Source organism: Lissotriton vulgaris, chromosome 3_1 (genome assembly GCF_964263255.1).
Source record: "Lissotriton vulgaris chromosome 3_1, aLisVul1.2, whole genome shotgun sequence".
Lineage (NCBI taxonomy): Eukaryota > Metazoa > Chordata > Amphibia > Caudata > Salamandridae > Lissotriton > Lissotriton vulgaris.
In genome coordinates, this window is record NC_141689.1 from 189,098,069 (window position 1) to 189,117,141 (window position 19,073).

Sequence of the window (19,073 nt, forward strand, 5' to 3'; positions counted from 1 at the left end):
TTTGAAAGACATAAGAATGATTCCACCTCCTGTTGAGACCTGCTCCTATGTATAACCAAGAGAAAGAGGTGGACTCCATGTGGCAGTTGGCAGACCTCCCGTTAAGCCACACCAAGCTGCTAGAAGCCCTTTTCCTGATGATCACAGCTCACTCGTTCCAACTGTACATGTCCGTTACCTGCTCCAGGCTTCTGATTGGGAGAGTCTTGACCCCTACACCTCAACACCCAAGTGCTGTTCCCGATGTCCTTGCCCTCATGGCTGTATCCACATGTATTCCTACTAACCTTCTGAAACACTTGGGACCTCAAAACTGTTTGACTCCAAATACCTTGAGAGGACTGGGACATACCTGGCAAGTAAATCCAACGAAAGTTTATTGTGCTGGGCCACAGATTCAGGTTGCTCCCATGCTTAGCTCTTCCACAGCAAAAGATCTATTGCAGTGGGATGTCGGGGAAAAGGTATCTGGCATCGTGGAGCCTTGTTCAGCTACAGCTGGCAGCCTTACCCCACTGGAGGAATGTGAGCTCCAAATACTTTACCAAGTGGAACATAGAAATCTTCTTCAGACAAAGGCATCAAATGTTTCCGGCGGCAAGGGACCTTCCTAGGAAGCGAATTGGAAATTACTTCAACTCGTAGCGTTCCTGCCAAAGCTCAATGGCTTCACCTGGATTTCAAGCAACAACTATGCTGCCTTGTGGAGCTCTTCTCGGTCAGAACCTGCTGCCTAGCCCCTGTGAGGATTTTTGACTTCCATTTCAGAGACGATGAAAGTAAACTTTTAGACCAAGACAAACCTGGTTTCTGTATCAGACCAGCACTCCAGTGAGGCCAGCCTTAAATCAAGCCTAGGTACTGGTCAAGTGCAACCAGATGACTGCCCTTGGTGCCTAATGCCTTTTGGCTCTATTTTCATTTAAAATGTTAACCCCTTCGCTGCAGGGGTAATTCCCCCGTTGTGCTGGGGGGCGCGCACAGCACCCGCATGCTCATGACGAGCTCAGCTCGTCATGAGGCACCGCGCTCCTGTGCTCATGACGAGCTGAGCTTGTCACAGGTGCACCGGCTCCCGTGGAACGCTCAGCACAGCAGGGGAATTCTCCCTGCACCTGAGCGTTCCACTGCTCATGACGAGCTGAGCTCGTCATGAGCACCGGAGCACCGTGCCTCATGACGAGCTCAGCTCAGCATGGAAAAGGATAAAAATGTATATCTCCAGTTCCCCTTACTAGAGTTTTTTTCATTTTGGTGTTGTTTTGTTTACCATTTAGAGCGTTTGACTTTTTTTCATTTTGGTGTTGTTTTGTTTACCATTTAGAGCGTTTTCGACTTTTTAGTTGTGTTGGTACTTCTAAATGCTTTTCAAATTTTCCTAAGTTAATCCTATAAACACCGAGGCATAGCTACCAGGGTTTGAGCTCCGGTTTAACATTTTAACTGAAAACTTTACTAGACCTTCATTATTACTTGTGGTGGACTACCATCCATTCCCACTAATTATAAACGTTTTCACAATGCTGCTCGCCCCGTAAAGGATGTAAGCCAATACTGAAAATATATTTTTGATCTTCCAGGGTGGCATACTTGGTTAACAATGGAAGGTGGTCTAAGTGATATCATAAGGGAAGTAAAGTGAAGGACCTGAATCATTAAAAAAAAAATGAGCATCTACATGTTTACAGTAACATAAATCGATAAAAGACTCTTTATTTAATATTTTGGACTCAGCGCCCCACAGCCAGGTAGAGTGAGTTGCAAGCAAGGCATTTTCCTACATTCAAATGTTCATACTATAGATTTTGCGAACTAGGTTCTAAATTAAAATAACATGCTTCTACCAATGTTTCTCAAGTCCATGTGTCAGGACACCAACTGGGAGGAGTAAATAGTTGTGCTCTAATTAAATCAATCATAGATCATAACTAACTTAGTAATGTTGAGAAGGGGGGGGGGGGAGGGGGGCCTCGCTCTTGATCCAAAACTTAATGGCGGCTCTCCCAAGTGGTAAAAACCACTGCTTGACCACAGAGTTTGTGCTCTGATTCAAATGACAGCATTGCACAACGCCAGGGTGCAGTCGGTACATCTAGCTCTCTGGTGTGTTTTTTGCAGCATGCATTCTCACCAATGACTAACGGTTGAACCGGGACAACCTTACCCCCTTCATTCAGGATCCCTGCCTATTCATCTGAATTGTAAACCACATGCAGAGATCACAAAGCATCCAATTAGTGGAAGAACTAAGCTGCAAGAGAGACTAGGTCGAATAAAATAAAATAACTATGAACGTCCTTTCTTTCTTACATTTGCATGTGTCACCGAGGCTACACCCGATACTGGAAAATCTCAGAATACACAAAATCATCCAGATTCCTTTGAATAAAGAGCCTCTATCCCCTTGGTGTTCTCAATTAATGGATTGCCCTTGTGCATGAAACAGCCATACCCCTCATTGGTTTTGCCTCTTGGCAGCTTCTTTCCAATTGACTTGCAGAGACTTTGCAGGGATCCTTCTACAGTTAAAACCTGAAATAACGAGGCGTTGGCCCGCTGGCTCTGTATGGAAATACAATCAGCTTTGAAACACTGAAAAAAGTAATTGATCTGCTATTTCAACAGCCATTGCCGAAAACTTTGACGTTCTGCTGGCTCACTTCCCTTGCTCTGTTCAGCTCATCCTGTTCTACAGAGAAACTCCTGCGCCTCAGTAAGAGCCCTCTGCATCTCCGGAAACGCACTCAGCCTGCATGCCTCCTGCAACTTCAGCCAGCGAAAGGCCTGGTGCTCATCAGAGAGCTTGATTTCTGTGTGATAGTCCTTCAGTTCTGCCAGCCAGTAGATCACCGTTTTAGGTTTATTGTTAACTTTATAGTTAAGCTCCATTTTGAAACTCTCAAAGATTTTAAAATGGCTTGAATCAAGCCCGGCCTCTTCCTTGGTCTCACGCAGGGCCGTTGTCAAGTCGTCTTCACCAGGATCCACATGACCTGTACAGAAACAAAAATATCAAAGATGGGTAAACCAATCATCTTCAGTGATTAATTTAAAGACTATTTGTGACTTACTCTGTAACACTAATGCACCTTTATCCAAAAGTGTGTTTCCCCTAACATCGTTTCTTCAGTGAGTGAAGGTTCATGCAAAACTATCAGTCTGCGACTAACCTCTTGTCATTTGGACAATATTGTTACAAAGATTAAAAAACGGGTTAAAACAGTGTAAATTGTTGTTCAGTTTATATGGAGTTTTTCTATGTGAAACAGCGGCACACAATCTGGGATGGTGCAAGGTACAACAAGTTTGTTATACAGATAGAATTTATTACAAATAAATGATACATTTCTCCAATCAAAGCACAGCACAAAAGGCCTGGGAACATCTAACCTGGTGATCTGTTTCTTTCCCCAAACAATGACATCATTTGACTGTAACAAAGTACTCCACTATCATACACTGTAGCGGCACACAGTGGAATAGTGTAGACTGGAGTGGCGTGGAGTGAAGTGTTGTAGAGTGGAGCAGGGTAGACTGTCGTAGTGTACAGTGTACTGAGGAGTACTGTACTGTGGAAAAGAGTGCAGTGGTGTACAGTGGAATAACATTGAGTGTTACTGGCATACAGTGTAGTGACGTGGAGAGGCATATAGTGAAATACCAAACAGTAGAGTGATATTAAATAGAGTCAGTGGAACACAGTACAGTGTAGTAAGATAGAGCAGACTGGTGTAGAATGGAGTGACATACTGTGGAGAGGCGTATAGTGGAGTGGAATATCAGTGGAACTGCATAGAGTGGAGTGTTCTACTGTGCCCAACTTCACTGTAAACCATTACACACTGCACTGTTATACAGTGGAGTGGCAAAGAAAGGAGTGTCGTACAGTTGAGCAGCATACAGTGGAATAGCATAGTGGAGAGGTGTATAGTGCAGTATGTTAGCGTAGAGTTGGGTGGAGTGTTTAGTGGACTGGTCTGGAGTAGAATATAGTGGAGTAGAGTGTCGTATAGTGGATAGCATAGAGGGTAGTACAGCAGAGAAGGATTAGTTACTTACCTGTAATCCTAGTTCTCTTCCAGGGGTATACTCATTAAAGTCATAAGCACTGAATTATCTCCTCCCATGAGCGGGGACCCGGAACACAAACAATATACATATATATGTGCAAATATAACCAAAAGTACATAGTACTAAGTAATTATACACATATACATATATAATAACCATAATATGCAGCCTAACATTAATACATAGGCTAATCAAACCAAACCTTACACACGTTCTGAAGCATGAAAATATGCTGTATATAAATGCAATAAACAGGCATTTCATAACCATGAAAAACCTTTTATTTTCATCAAAGAACCTGTTGTAACCAGTTATTAGCCTAAAGAGGCTGCATATGAAAAACTGTCTGTGTACAGAAAATCAGACTGGCACCTTGCCTTTAAGGCCCCAGAGAATCTGCACACTTTGCCTTTAAGGCCTCCAGGAGAACTCTATTCCCATCATGCCCCACAGGTGACAGTTAGGTCAGTTCTTTTTTCCGGCTTGTTCTGTGAGGAACCTGGAACTTGAGCTGTGCTCATTTGAAGTATTTTCTGTCAGAACTTGGTTTTTCTTGCCTTTTTTTGACAAAATATAGCTTTGGTGGTGGTTTGTTATCCTTTTCTGACTAAGCTGTTGGTGTTTTTTAGTCAGAATGCCACCTTTATTTGACAAATGTCCTTCCTGTGGGAAGAAGAGGTCGAAAACTGACCCACACTCTGTGTGGTGTGTCTTCCAGCTTCTCATAAGGTGGAAGATTGTTATCACTGCCTCAACCTTTCAAATAGAACTTTAAAAGAAAGGGAGAAAATGAGGTTGCTGGGCCTTCTGGAGAGAGAAAACCGTGGTGAGAAGAGTTCTAAAGGCCTATTATCATCTGCTAAGCCATCTTCTCAGCCTAAACGTCGAAGATCAGCGTCTCCAGAAGGTAGAACTAAGAAACATCGACTCCAGGGAGCGTCGCCGTCAAAAAAAGGTGCGCTCCACGTCGAGAACCAGATCGCCGTCGAAGAGAGCTCCATCGACGTCGAGGACTTCGCCGGTGAGGCAAGGTTCAGCGGCTCGACAGTCGCCGTCGAAATCCCTTTCGACGTCGAGGCAATTGGTGTCGATTGCAGTGAGGACGACGTCGGGAGTGCAACGCTCGATGTCGAAGGATCGTGTGAGGTCGACGTCGAGGGACGAGATATGTCAGACGTCGAAGGATCGTGTGTCGACGTCGAAGGGTAAAGAGTCGACGTCGAGAGAGTCATCGGTCGACGTCGAAGGATAGACCGAGGTCGAGAGGGAGACATACGTCGTTGTCGAGGAAAAGGTTGACGTCGAGAGAAAGAATGACGTCGAAGGATTCGACTTCGAGACCTAAAAAGAGAAGGTCAAGGTCTCCATCGCGACGTAGGTCGACGTCGAAGCATGCTTCGGGCTCGAAGCATGGAGCGTCTAGGTCTCCCCCACCTGAACATAGGTCGGCGTCGAGACTATCAAGACCAGCCTCTCGGACCTCAATTAGGTCTTTGTCGAGGTCAGAAATAAGTCCCGAACCTAGAGTGGAGACTTCCCCGCATGATCAGCAAGACAACAGATCTGCAGTGGGGCAAGAGATAGTGCACCAGGACTCTTCTGTGGTGGCTCATTCGGGCTCAACCTCAGGGCAGGTGTTCGATGACAGACAGTGGGTGCCCAGACAGCAGACTCCGACTGGTTCATTATTTTCTGAACACAGTGCAGCTTCTAGAGCTTCCAAGTCTTCCGCAGAGCTGAATATTGTGCAGGTGTCACCTGAAGCTTCACCTGAGCATACAGAGCGGCCTGTTAACTTGTCACTGAGGTGGTTGGAAAGTTTAAGGCATTGGAAGATGCGTTCGATAATGGGGGAGAGAGCTCCGGTCCCTCGGACGGAGCTGCATAGAAGATCACGCTCAAGATCCTTAGTGAGAGAGAAATCTCGTTCAAGGGAGCGTAGGAGGCAGCGATCGGCAACTCCTCAGAGAAGACGTAGAACTCCTACTCCATCTTCCACATCGTCTTCGTCTTCTTCAAGATCTTCATATGGAGACTATTCTCCAACTATATCTTCTACTCCTCCTTCCAGAGTGTCTCCAGTAGACGATTTAAGCACATTTAATGATGTATTATGTGGTGGAGCGAGTAAATTCAGCATTAAAATGGCAGTTCCCCAGGTAGCAACGTCAGTCATCTTCGAAACCCTGCATCACAAGACGACTGGCAGGCCTCTTCTGCCGTTAGTGCCCGGGTTGATAGAACCAGCAATGAGGACATTCCTAACTCCGGCCACGGTGGGTTCAGGTCCTTCTAAGATTGCGAAGAAGTACAAGGCTCCAGAAGAAGACCCAATGTTTTTGCGGTCTGACCCGCCACCAGACTCCCTAACTGTAGCGGCAGTCAGAAAGGCCCATTCGGCAGCATCTACCTCTTCTGCTCCACCTGAAAAGGATAGTAAGAATATGGATTCCTTGGGGCGAAGAATGTGCAATACCGCAGGATCGGTCATGCGAGTGGCCAGTGCGGCTGCTCTATTGGGCCGCTATGACCGTCTGCTCTGGGACTCAGTGGCTCGCTTTGCAGATAAACTCCCTAAGGAGGATCAGAAAGACTTCCTGGAAATAGTGGAGGTAGGAGGATTGGTGGCTAACCAGAGCATTAGCGCAGCTGCTGATGCGGCGGACTTGTCTGCTCATGGTTATGAACACGGTGTTTGCGCAAGACGTACAACTTGGCTTCGCCTTACGGGGCTGAATCCGGAAGCACAGAGGAAAATGGTAAATTTACCTTTTAATGGTTCGACTCTGTTTGGATCTCATGCAGACAAAGATGTCTAAAATGAAGGTGGAGTTGGACAGTCTTAAGGCCGTAGGCCTTGAGAAGAAAAAAGACTTTAAACGTCGGGGTACTTTTCGTCCCTATGACAAGAGATCTTTTCAGCAAAGGAGCCAACAGACGAATTGGTCTTCACAAAATCAAGGCCAGAATCAACAAAGGTCGCAATTCCAGCAGCGGCGGCCTGGTCGAGGCAGAGGCAATGGAAATAGGCAGCAATCATCTACTACCAAGCAGCCTCAGAAACAATGAACGGATGCTTCCTCTACAACCGTGTCCCACTCCGGTTGGAGGAAGTATTGTACGTTATCTGGACGAGTGGAAACAGATCACGAAGGACAGATGAGTGCTGGGTGTCATTCAGAATGGGTACCTTTTGAGATTCAAGAAGCCACCCCCTGTCAAGCGTCCTCTAAAGATGGTACAGTGGAATATAAAGCGCTTGCAACAGGAGGCAAACGTCCTCTTGAAGAAGAAGGCCATAGAACCAGTTCCTTTCCAGCAGAGAGGTCAAGGCCTGTACTCTCGATTCTTTCTTGTACAGAAAAAAGGTCCAGTTACAGAGTTCAGACCCATTCTGGATTTGAGGCGACTGAACAAATTCATTCGGAAGGAAAGGTTTCGAATGCTGGCTCTCCACCAGATCTTCCCTCAATTACACCAAGGGGATTGGATGTGCTCCATAGATCTAAAGGACGCTTATTTTCATATTCCGGTATCCAGAAAACATCGCAAATTTCTCAGGTTTCAAGTGGCGGCTCGTCATTATCAGTACGCAGTGCTCCCTTTTGGCCTGAGATCAGCTCCCAGGACATTTTCAAAATGTATGGCTGTGGTGGCGGCTTTGTCTTCGAAAGAGGCGGATTTTCATATATCCGTACTTAGACGACTAGCTTCTGAAGAGTTCATCCCCATCGCTTCTAGAAGAACATCTGTCGATATGTCTTCAACTCATTTACAAGTTGGGTCTGCAAGTCAACTACAAGAAGTCCATAATGAACCCCACCCAGAAGATCCACTACCTGGGTGCTCAGTTGGACACAGAAGTAGAAAACGTGTGTCTTTCGGAGGAGAGGTGGTCATCCATCAGGGCGAAGTGTCTACTTCTCCTTCAAACTGCACGTCCGACAGTTCGGCAAGTGTCCTCTCTCCTGGGGTCCATGGCGTCGTGCATTTTCATCGTGCCAAACGCACGTTTGCAGATGCGTCCTCTACAACAGTGTCTGGAAGATCAGTGGAAACAGAGGACGGGATGCTGGGAGGACCGGATTTATCTCCAACAATCTGCAAGAGATTCCATCCGGTGGTGGATGAAGAAGGTGCACGTGATGAAGGGAGTCCCTTTTCATCAGGACCCACCAACGCAGACTCTGATAACAGATGCTTCTCTCCAAGGCTGGGGGGCGCATATGGGCCCTCTGCAGGTACAAGGGCTATGGTCAGACTTCGAGAAAGGATATCACATCAATCTACTCTAACTCAGAGCGGTCCATCTTGCTCTCAAGTCCCTGGCTCCATCTCTACAGACTCTGTCCCTCCTGGTGCAAACAGACAGTACAACTACAATGTATTACTTAAACAAGCAGGGGGGTACCAGATCCAGGACTCTTTCCATAGAAGCCCAGACCATATGGCATTGGTAACTTGCACGAGACCTGTCCATTACAGCAATTCACCTACCGGGGAGTCTCAACTCACAGGCGGACGACCTCAGCAGAGACTTCGTTGAAGCGCACGACTGGGTTTCTCAACGAAGACGTCGCGCACAGCATTTTCCAGGATTGGGGAACACCAGACAAAGATCTGTTGGCAGACGCGGCAAACGCAAAATGCCCCGTCTTCGCGTCCAGGTTCTACCAGAAAGGGTCTCAGAGAATGCCCTTTTGATAGATTGGTGTCAAAATTTGCTGTACGCCTTCCCACTGACACCGTTGATACCAGCAGTGATAAATCAGCTGTACAAAACTCACTCCAGAATGATACTGATTTGCCCAGAATGGCCACGCCAGTGGTGGTTCCCAGATCTCCTCCAGTTGTCAATAACACCGCACAGGAGATTGCCGTGTCGCCCGGATCTTCTGTCCAAGCAGAAGGGGCAAGTGTTTCATCCCAATCTGCCCTCACTGCGCTTGGCAGCATGGCTCCTGAAGTCATCCAGTACGGGCACTTACAGCTGAATCCGGAGTGTATGAACATCCTTAAGGAGGCAAAGCGGCCTTCTACGAGACAATCCTACGGATTTAAGTGGAAACGCTTTTACCTTTGGTGTCAGAGTAAGGGTCTTGACCCTATTCATGGTCAAGAAAAGGTGATCTTGCCTTATCTTCTGTACCTTGCTGAGTCTGGTTTGCAGTTTAATTCCATCAAAGTCCATCTTGCTGCAATAACTGCTTATAGAAAATCGCCAACACAGATATCTTTCTTTCGGATGCCTGTTGTGAAGGATTTTCTGGAAGGGTTAAGGAAGGTGTATCCTCCAGTCAGGTCTCCTTCTCCACCTTGGGAGCTTAATGTGGTATTGACTAAGTTAATGAGTCCCCCATTTGAGCCTATACATAAAGCGCCTTTGCAACACCTGTCTTGGAAAGTAGCGTTCCTGGTGGCCATCACCTCTGCTCGTAAGGTGAGCGAAATCCAGGCTTTGTGTTGCAATGAACCGTACACAGTTTTTCATGGAAACAGTGGTGCTCAGGACTCATCCTGCTTTCCTACCTAAGGTGGTGTCGGATTTTCATATTAACCAATCCATAACATTGCCTACTTTCTTTCCGAACCCTTCAAGTCCGGCAGCACGGACTTTACATTCATTAGATCTAAAAAGGGTTTTGAAATTTTACTTAGATAAAACAAAGTCTTTGAGACAGACGGACCGTCTGTTTGTGAACTATGGTCCTACGAATACTGGTTTGGCAGCATCCAGGAGATCCATTTCTAGGTGGATAGTGTCATGTATCTTACTGGCTTATCAGCTAGCCCACAAGTCTTTATCAGGTAGACCTAGGGCTCATTCTACGAGGGGAAAGGCTTCTACCACAGCTCTCCTTAGAAATGTGGCTATGTCAGAGATATGTAAAGCAGCTACTTGGCGTTCAGTGCATACGTTTACACGCCATTACTGTTTGGATTCTGACGCGCAGACTGATGCACAAGTGGGACAAGCATCACTCAGAAATTTGTTTGCTAATTCTAGTTAAACACTGTGATTTTAAAGTGTGGCTATGCTTTCATCTGTTCGCCCGCTTCTGGTGGGTATGAGCTTGCTACTCTATTCAGTGCTTATGACTATTAATGAGTATCCCCTGGAAGAGAAGGATTAGTTACTTACCTGTAATCCTAGTTCTCTTCCAGGGGTATACTCATTAAAGTCATAAGCACCCTCCCGCCTCCCCGGGCGAGCAGTAGCATTGAGTTTTATCGTTTTCAATATGTGTTATGAAGGTTTTAAGTGCAGATTCCTGCTAAAGTTAACATTTTCTTTTTTTTTTGGTACCACGGTACTCCATACATTTAGTTTTTCAATATATAGAAACTTAGATATTTTAAATCCAAGGGCAAAACGCAGAACACAAGCAAAGTGTACCCAAAAACAACATAGCTGCCTTTAACTTTTGTAAAGGCAGGCCATTAGCCAAGCACAACAATTCGCAAAAATAAATAAAAGGACTTATAACTTAAAAAATACTCACCCTACTTACCTGTAGTAACCAAAACATCATCTGCGCATCATAATGTCTAATCCTGCCAAATTTCATGTACGTCTGATTAGCGGTTTTCGCTCTAGGCAAGATACAAAAGTCTATTGAAAATGCATTGGTTGTAAAAAGGTGTTTTGGAAAATCCCCCTTTTATTATTGCACCTCCTTGACCAACTACTGCAAAACTTAGCATCATCCGCCAAAGTAGAAGGAAGAATAGGTCTGCAAGGTTTACATGGAGATTTATCAAAGAGGCGCAAAGCTAATAATGGTGAAAAATCTGAGGAATTCCTATCTCTGGTAACACTAAGTATAAATATAAAGTGGCTACTGCCATTCTGTAATTATTCCAGGCAGGCTATGTAGTCCTTAATATTGATTTATAATACATTAAAACTCATTAAAGGGTTAAAACACCCTGGGCTAGACTAATGCAACTCACTCTTAAGATATATAAAAAAAATGTTGGTTCTATTTCCCTCCAAACCTTCTGTTAAGTACTCATGGGAGGGAGGACACGGAGCCCCTTACAGATTCTCTTGCCTAGCTGTTGGAGTTCCATATTCTGTAGCATCCTGTTGCCTCATCTAATTACAATTCTACGTGGCTTGTTCCAGAGGCCATGGTGGCACTGAGCAAATCTTGCTTGCTCTACATTATGAACCTTAAGTGGTCATGCCATGGGTTTCATATCTTTGGCTATCTGCCTCTCATACGGCAAGCCCGAAAAGATAAAGATAAAGCTTTATTGTGACATAAACCAAACAGTAAGAGTAATAAATCCTTCTGTGAGAACTTCCAAGGACAGCCTCAAATGTGATCACACCTAAAATATTCATTGATGATCAATCATGTTATTAGCAAGATCAGAATAATGGGAGACACTGTGTACATCTTGGGTTGAATGGTAATACAACCCAAGACCCTCCATGCTGTATTCTGAAATGTGTACACACCACCGCCAGGTACAATACCGCTCTAACAGTAAGGCTGGCCCGATGCATTTACTACCCAGTTTTCTGAGCACCAGTCAAGCCTGCAGATACTGAGGCCCGGCATACTGCAGATCTAGAAAAGCCATTCTGGCTAGCTTGACCTTTACATAAGCCAGTGACAAATTAAAGTGACATGAAATCGTCTTGGTATTCTAGGAGATGCAAGAGAAGAATCAAATATACAGCAGTCACATATCCTAAAAGCCTTAAACTTTGCCATGTACCAGTGATTACAAGATTGGGGATGACCACATCAGGTGAAATACCTTTGGAATCCTCTGGTAGAAAATTGCAGTCCTTTCTGGGGCTGTATGGAACCTTTAAGACTGTTGTCAAAGAGATCAACGAATGTTGTAACTTCAGAGGGAAGTCTCTACTGGTATACACTGTTGATGGAGGAGATTTTAATGGATAAGGTAGAGCTGTGTTCGCAGTGCACTGAGGAATTAATGGGCTCGCTGGATATCCTCCAAACAAATTCTACTTCTTGGGGAGAACGCCGGTTCTTGGATACGGCTCCTAAATTGTGGAATACCTTAGCTCAGTCAATCAGGACCAGTCACTCCCTGTGGTCATTTCGGAAACAGCTAAAAACCTGGTTGTTTAATCAGTAACCTTACAATAATCAGTTGGAGAATTATTTGCAGAAGTCGCAGCGCCCAGACGCCCAAGGGCATTTGTTCGCGCTTAACTAAATGTCATAAATAAATCAATAAATCAGACTGTATAATTTGCACATTTTATTAATCACCATCTCTTCACACTACACAAGAAAATGTGATCTAGGGAGAATTGTGCCTTATATGTTGCAAAGAGGATGCAATTTACTCCTATATGCCTGTATACTGTACATGCTTGGTGGTATATTATTGGCAATAATCCAAGGTTACACAGTAGCCAATGTAGGCCAGAGACATATCACCTTTGGTGGCAGTGAAGAGCCTGAGCAATTGAAACTTGTAAATTACTTTTTTTAATTCAATCATCTAAACTATTCACACGCTAAAACCTCTTCCACCCAGTTTAAAACCTAGTATAAAACACATTGTATACACATCAATAGAGTTACTCAATCAGGGTTACATTCTCCATTAATGGACCTTTTCTTGAATATATTTTTTTTTAAAACAAAGTTACCATTACTACCGCCTTGTCTGTGCTGCGAGACATTAACTAGTCAAAAGCCTGGTCCATAGTCATGATCTTGGCACTATTAATTAGAGGTTTATGTGTTTTTTTCTGTCAGACATAGCAGTATGATTCAGAAAAGGGGGTGGTGATGAACAGAGTGTCTGAATTAAGCAGACCACTCTTACCCAGTCCAAAGATCAGGGCTTGATCCATCACCGTTATTTATCTCACTGCACCATCCCAGCTCAGAACCTGGCTATATGCAAATCAGTCTGTCCCTGGCCCAGTGCATCATGGGAACAGGGCAGACTAAACTACCAAGCCAATTCTTCACCAGAAAGGAGACAAGCTACCGGGGACCGGTTTCTGGCATTTCAGCCGTCTTCGGCCCGGCTTGCTTGAATCCTGATGGTGCAGTGAGAAAGGGACTCATGTCTGAGTATACCCTGCCACACCTATAGTGGCCAAAAACGATTCAGAAAAGGGGGTGGTGATGAACAGAGGGTCTGAATTAAGCAGACATAGCAGTATAGCATAACAGTGAGCCAATTCGTGTGGTAGAGAAAAATGGTGCACTTGTGGCTACTTCAGGGAAATGTAGTTCTTATCCACAACAAACCACATCACAAAGGCCATTCGCTTCAAAGTCTTAGTCACACTGAGAGTTTTAGCATTTAAAGCTGTATCATGTTCAAAGGATATTTCATGCATGGTTGTATGAAAGAGGCACGCATTGCTAAACCACAGGTGCTTCTACCACGCAGCCCGAACCACAAATCTGTCTTAACCTCGCATTCCTTTACCACACAATTTAGTTGTAGAGGCATGAATGGTAAGAGGTATGTGTGGTTAAGATCCCCACTACCCCAACCCCCTGCCCTAAGCACTAAAATTCTGACCCCCTACCTTGCCCCCCCTACCTTGAGGCTTAAACCAGCCCTGACCTTAAAAAACTACCTTTTCCCCCTCACCCTGCCTGGAGGTCTAAAACCCTGTCCCCTGCCGTAAAACTACACATGCCCCCGCCCTGAGCCCTAAAACCTACAACCACACTGTCAATAAAACTACTCCAACCCCTTCCACTCCCCTGAGGCCTAAAACTCTGCCCCAAATTTAAAAAAGCAACCCAGATCCCCCATGCCCTGAGCCCTAAAACTGCCCACTCCGAAAAACTCCCCCTCCAAACCCGGCCCTTAAAATCTACCACTCTCCCCACCCTCAGCCCTAAAAATCTGCCCTTTCCCAAAAGTATCCCAACCCCCATCCTGAAACCAAAAAGCGACCCCGCCCCCAAAAAGTACACCCCCAAAACCAGCCACATCCCCACTTATCTGTCCACATCTGGAGATTCCTGTTCCAATGATTACTACACTTCTCCTCATCCTTCCTGAACACTAGACCGCTGTCTGCCTTAACTATGCATATGTGTGGTTAAGACAGATGTGTTGTTCAGGCAAGCGTGGTTGTGCTTGCGTTGTTCAGGCAAGCGTGGCTGCGCTTGCGTTGTTCAGGCAAGCGTGGCTGAGCTTGCGTTGTTCAGGCAAGCGTGGCTGAGCTTGCGTTGTTCAGGCAAGCGTGGCTGAGCTTGCGTTGTTCAGGCAAGCGTGGCTGCGTTCATGCGAGCGTGGCTGCGTTCATGCGACCGGGGCTGCGTTCATGCGAGCGTGGCTGCGCTTGCTTTCAGGCGAGAGTGGCTGCGCTTGCTTTCAGGCGAGAGTGGCTGCGCTTGCTTTCAGGTGAGCGTGGCGGCGCTTGCATTGTTGAAGCGAGCGTGGCGGCGCTTGCATTGTTGAAGCGAGCGAGGCGGCGCTTGCATTGTTCAGGCCAGCGTGGCGGCTCTTGCATTGTTTAGGCCAGCGTGGCGGCTCTTGCATTGTTTAGGCCAGCGTGGCGGCTCTTGCATTGTTTAGGCCAGCGTGGCGGCTCTTGCATTGTTTAGGCCAGCGTGGCGGCTCTTGCATTGTTTAGGCCAGCGTGGCGGCTCTTGCATTGTTTAGGCCAGCGTGGCGGCTCTTGCATTGTTTAGGCCAGCGTGGCGGCTCTTGCATTGTTTAGGCCAGCGTGGCGGCTCTTGCATTGTTTAGGCCAGCGTGGCGGCCCTTGCATTGTTTAGGCCAGCGTGGCGGCTCTTGCATTGTTTAGGAGAGCGTGGCGGCTCCTGCATTGTTTAGGAGAGCGTGGCGGCTCTTGCATTGTTCAGGCCAGCGTGGCTCTGCCTGCATTGTTCTGCCCGTTCCCCTTCATGCATTCTCTGCACAGACTTAAATTCCCATCTCTTCCTGGAAAACAACATTTGAATTATTCAACAGACCTTCAGTCCAGTCGGCGATCGACAAGCAATTATCTTTACTAGTTAAAAGGTAGTAAAATGCATGCATGCAACCTAATTTTGCAAACCTAAAAAACATGGTCCCAGCTCAAGCCTCAGAGCACCAGTTTCAAGCCAAGTAGGCAGCTGAAGGATCCTCCTGGTTACATGTCATTAGCATTTTCCAAAGACTAGTGTGTCTTTTTCATCTAATCTTTATTGTAAAATACTGGATTTCAAAATACTGGATTTCAAAATAATGGATTTCAAAAGACGCACTCTCTTCGTACGTGCCGATAACCCCTGTTTTTTTTAGGGGGTGAAAAATCCTTCCAACACCATAAATTATTTTTGGCAGCCATTTTGTGACTTTAAATCAATGATGTTGGTACAAAAGGGGGTGGTGATGGACGGAGCATATGAACCAATCAAACACTCACACCCAGTCAAAAGATCTGGGTTTGATCAATGACCGTTCTTCAGCCCACTCTGCCACCCCAGTTCAGACATGGCTATCTGCAAATCAGTCTGACCCTGTGCCTCATGGGAACAGTACAGCCCGAAATGCCAAGCCATGCCTTCCCTGGACCGGAAACAAGCTTCCGAGTACCTGTTCCCATGAGGCACAGGGTCAGACTGACTTGCATATAGCCATATCTGAACTGGGGTGGCAGAGTGGGCTAAAGAACGGTGATGGATTAAACCCAGATCTTTTGACTGGGTGTGAGTGTTTGATTGATTCAGATGCTCCGTCCATCACCACCCCCTTTTGTACCGTTTAAATCAATGATGACAACTCCCACCCCGATTTCTCATTTGTAACAGATGATACTGGATTAGCTGCCTACCATTTTTATAGCAATTTCAGAAGGCTGTATGATCATGGTACTGTTGCAAGGCAACTTTGGATAGGAGTTGGACACCATTAAAAAGTGTCCTAAGGCTTTCTGATCCATTATGAACTCTGGAGTGTCTGACTCTGAGCTTAAGACAAATTCATTCTATTGACGTGGATATGGTGATAGTTTACCCGGAGAGTAGAGTTTTCTTGGATACAGGCATAAGTTGGCAACCACCTTTTTAGGAGTACACGACTACAACATGACAAAGTGCTGTCAAAGAAGATTATGGAGGGAAATTTAAAGTAGGTACTGTCTTATCACCTTTAGGCGGGGTCCAGTGATTGGTCCCGTAAGATGTTTGCAGCAGAAGGAATTCAATGTCATCGCCAGAAGGGGGAGCTGCTTGTCGCAGTCGTCTGCAGATTATCAAACCACATGCTCTTAAAGCCATGATGAACCTACTGAGGACAGAGGAAAAAAGTACAAGTCAATTCTGGTGGCAGGAAAGAGCATCACTGTACAAGCTTCCATAATATCATCAATTGTACTATTGCACTAACTACTCTGTATACCAAAATGGCTTCTAAACGAGCGGTAATTCCAGTTGTGCTCTGGAAGGGAATCAATTTACATTTGCATTTGAATAAAATGATGTTGGTACTCTTTAACAGAAGAACTGGATACTCAAAGGCGAAATCACATACACAAGGCAGGGTGTGGGAAAATAAATCTGGATGGTAGAAGCAATATATTTAACAACTTTTGGGTACTTAAACAGTAATAAAAATAAATATTTATTAGAGTGTCAGAGAAATCCAGAAATTGCATAAAAATATAAAACAATAACGGGAAAATATAAAATAGAGACTTACACAGATTACAGGGTGTCAGAACCCCTTTCAGAGGGCCTTCGGGCAAGCAGGGGTTAGTGGTTCCAGCCATGGGGGGTTAAGCCTTTTACGTCTGGTGTCCGAGGGCCCAAACTACTATGGATTCTGAGAAACGGTGCCAAGTACCCCTGAAGCACTTGTTGCTCTGGAATAGCGTTGTTCAAGGAGTCTAAGGCTCTCTAGGGGGAGCCAGGGTGTATGAGGGGGATACTAGGGAGTGAACACAGGCTCATAACTCAGAGTGCACCCAGCAGTAGCAATAAATCATTGTCCAGCCAAATATTCACTTTTATGGAAAAAGAGAAGTATTTTATTTCTACAGCTAACACATAGAAAAATACGACATTCATAAACAACAACACATTTCCACGGAGGTTGAGGCATTAGTGTTATTTTAGGTGGCCCCATTGGTTCCACTCCCTCCTCGTTCCTAGGGACAGTGGTTATACCCCATTTGCTATAGGCAACATCCAGTGCAAGAAGCAACAGCAGTCAGAGTCTCAAAGCCACTCTGACTCCAATTTAAAGTCAACCATGTTGCAGCGTCACAACGCTAACCAACAAGCAAAGTCCTCACTGTCCCACTAACCAGAAATCAGTCTTACCTGCAGGCTTGGAGCATATGGAGTTCCGCTCCCAGTTTGTGGGCGCTTGGAGCAGTAGCAACAGAATCAGGAGAAGTCACTGCATGCAGCCCAGGCAGGCTGCACTCAGCCGACACAGAGTTCCTTAAAGCAGTAACAACACCGAAGCGACAAGAGGTTATTGAAACAACTCCTTGTGTTCGATCCCTCTGCGAAAATCTAGAAGCAGGTCCCTTGCCTTGCTGACGCGGCTCCTACGGCAGCCTCATTTCACCGGAGGGGATGGTAGACCATGTCACATATCTCTTTGCTCCTTGCGACTCCCTTTAGCACATGGGGTCCCTGTATTTTCCCCGAACACTTGCTTCAGCCTGCTTGGCATACAGGGAGTCATCAGCGGCAGCCTCTCCTATCCTTAATATACTTAATGAGCAAAGTCCGGACGCACTCTTTTTAGTAGAGACATGCCTGGATGACTGCTCTGAGATGGATGTTCTAGATGCGCTACCTTTAGGCTATAGCATTGGAAGATGTGACCAAGTAGGACAAAAAGGTGGCGAAATCGCCATTTTAAAATAAATCTGGAACGGCTCCCTCAATAAACTAGACTCTCTGGATAGTGAAGCGGTGCGATTTACTATTCATATGTCCAGTAATCAATCTCTTACTGGCATACTGATGTACCCCCCCACGCCCCCAGGTCCGGCAGCTAATTTTATCACAAAGCTAATAGACTCTGCCCCTGCGCTAGCCTTAAGGCACAAATTGGTCATATTAGGGGATCTCAATATCCACTTTGAATCTAAGGACTTTCAAGACAGTCCCATCTGTAATCAGGGACCTACAAGCTCTTCAGCTATGTCAACGAGTCAAGGACCCCACACACGAAAAAGGTCATACATCAGATCCTATTTTTTTCCAATGACACCTCCTTCGTGGTGGAAGGTGCAGTGAAACTACCTTGGATAAACCACTTTCTAATTCCTTTCTGGTTCTCAATCATTAGTAGGTGGGCCAAGGTTGCAAATCCACCAGTCCAGAGTAGGAACTAGACTAAAATTGCACCTGAGAAATTAAAAAAAAATAGTGCTGTTGTTGATAATACACAATTTGACCTCGTACGGCGCTTTCAACAGTGGGTTGAAAACGATTAATAAAATGAAATGATGAATACATTTCTATGAATCCACAACACTGGCGAAACATCGTGGTTCACCACTTACAATGGATTGAAGAGCTATGACAGTGGACTTTTGAAGTGCCGTACGAAGTCAAATTGTGTATTATAAAAATCAGCACTATATGACTTGGAGCATGATCACATGTTATTGAGATACCGGTATATGGCATTATGGGAAATGGAGTCCAATGAACGGACACGCAAATGCATTGGCGGGAAATGTTTAATACAGAGCCAATTGGGAGTGAATAGGGAGGAAAAACATGGTGATAAAGGGGGAGGGGTAAGGAAATGACGAGTATGGTTGAAACAAGGAGGCAGAAGGAAGGCTTTTTCTTTTAAAACGTACACAGCGGGTATGGGAAGAACCTTGTTGGTTTTGTAAAGGATGATAAAATCGGGTGAAGAAATGGGAGCGTTTGTTCATAAATGGAATGTAAGCAAGGAATAGTTAAGGAAAGGAGGGTATCAGCATGTATGGGTGAAGAGAGTTGCGTAAAGAGACATGTTTGAGATAATCATACCGCTAAAAATATTTTTGCATGGTGACCAAGTAAATG

General features: G+C 45.4%; 1 protein-coding gene across 4 annotated transcripts in view; it reads right to left on the reverse strand.

Moving 5' to 3' along the window:
- Positions 1 to 1,681: 1,681 nt before the first annotated feature.
- Positions 1,682 to 19,073, reverse strand: part of NUDT2 (nudix hydrolase 2) — a 99,862-nt gene continuing 82,470 nt past the window's right edge. For 2 of the 4 annotated variants that reach the window (XM_086960292.1, XM_086960294.1), the window contains 2 exons: positions 16,181 to 16,320; positions 1,682 to 2,993 (listed from right to left, as the gene is read on the reverse strand). In XM_086960292.1, the coding sequence (XP_086816418.1) occupies positions 2,680 to 2,993; positions 16,181 to 16,310 (444 nt within the window). In that variant the 5' untranslated portion in view covers positions 16,311 to 16,320 and the 3' untranslated portion in view covers positions 1,682 to 2,679. The remainder of the gene's footprint in view (positions 2,994 to 16,180; positions 16,321 to 19,073) is intronic. The other 2 variants (XM_086960295.1, XM_086960293.1) reach the window with 1 other exon arrangement.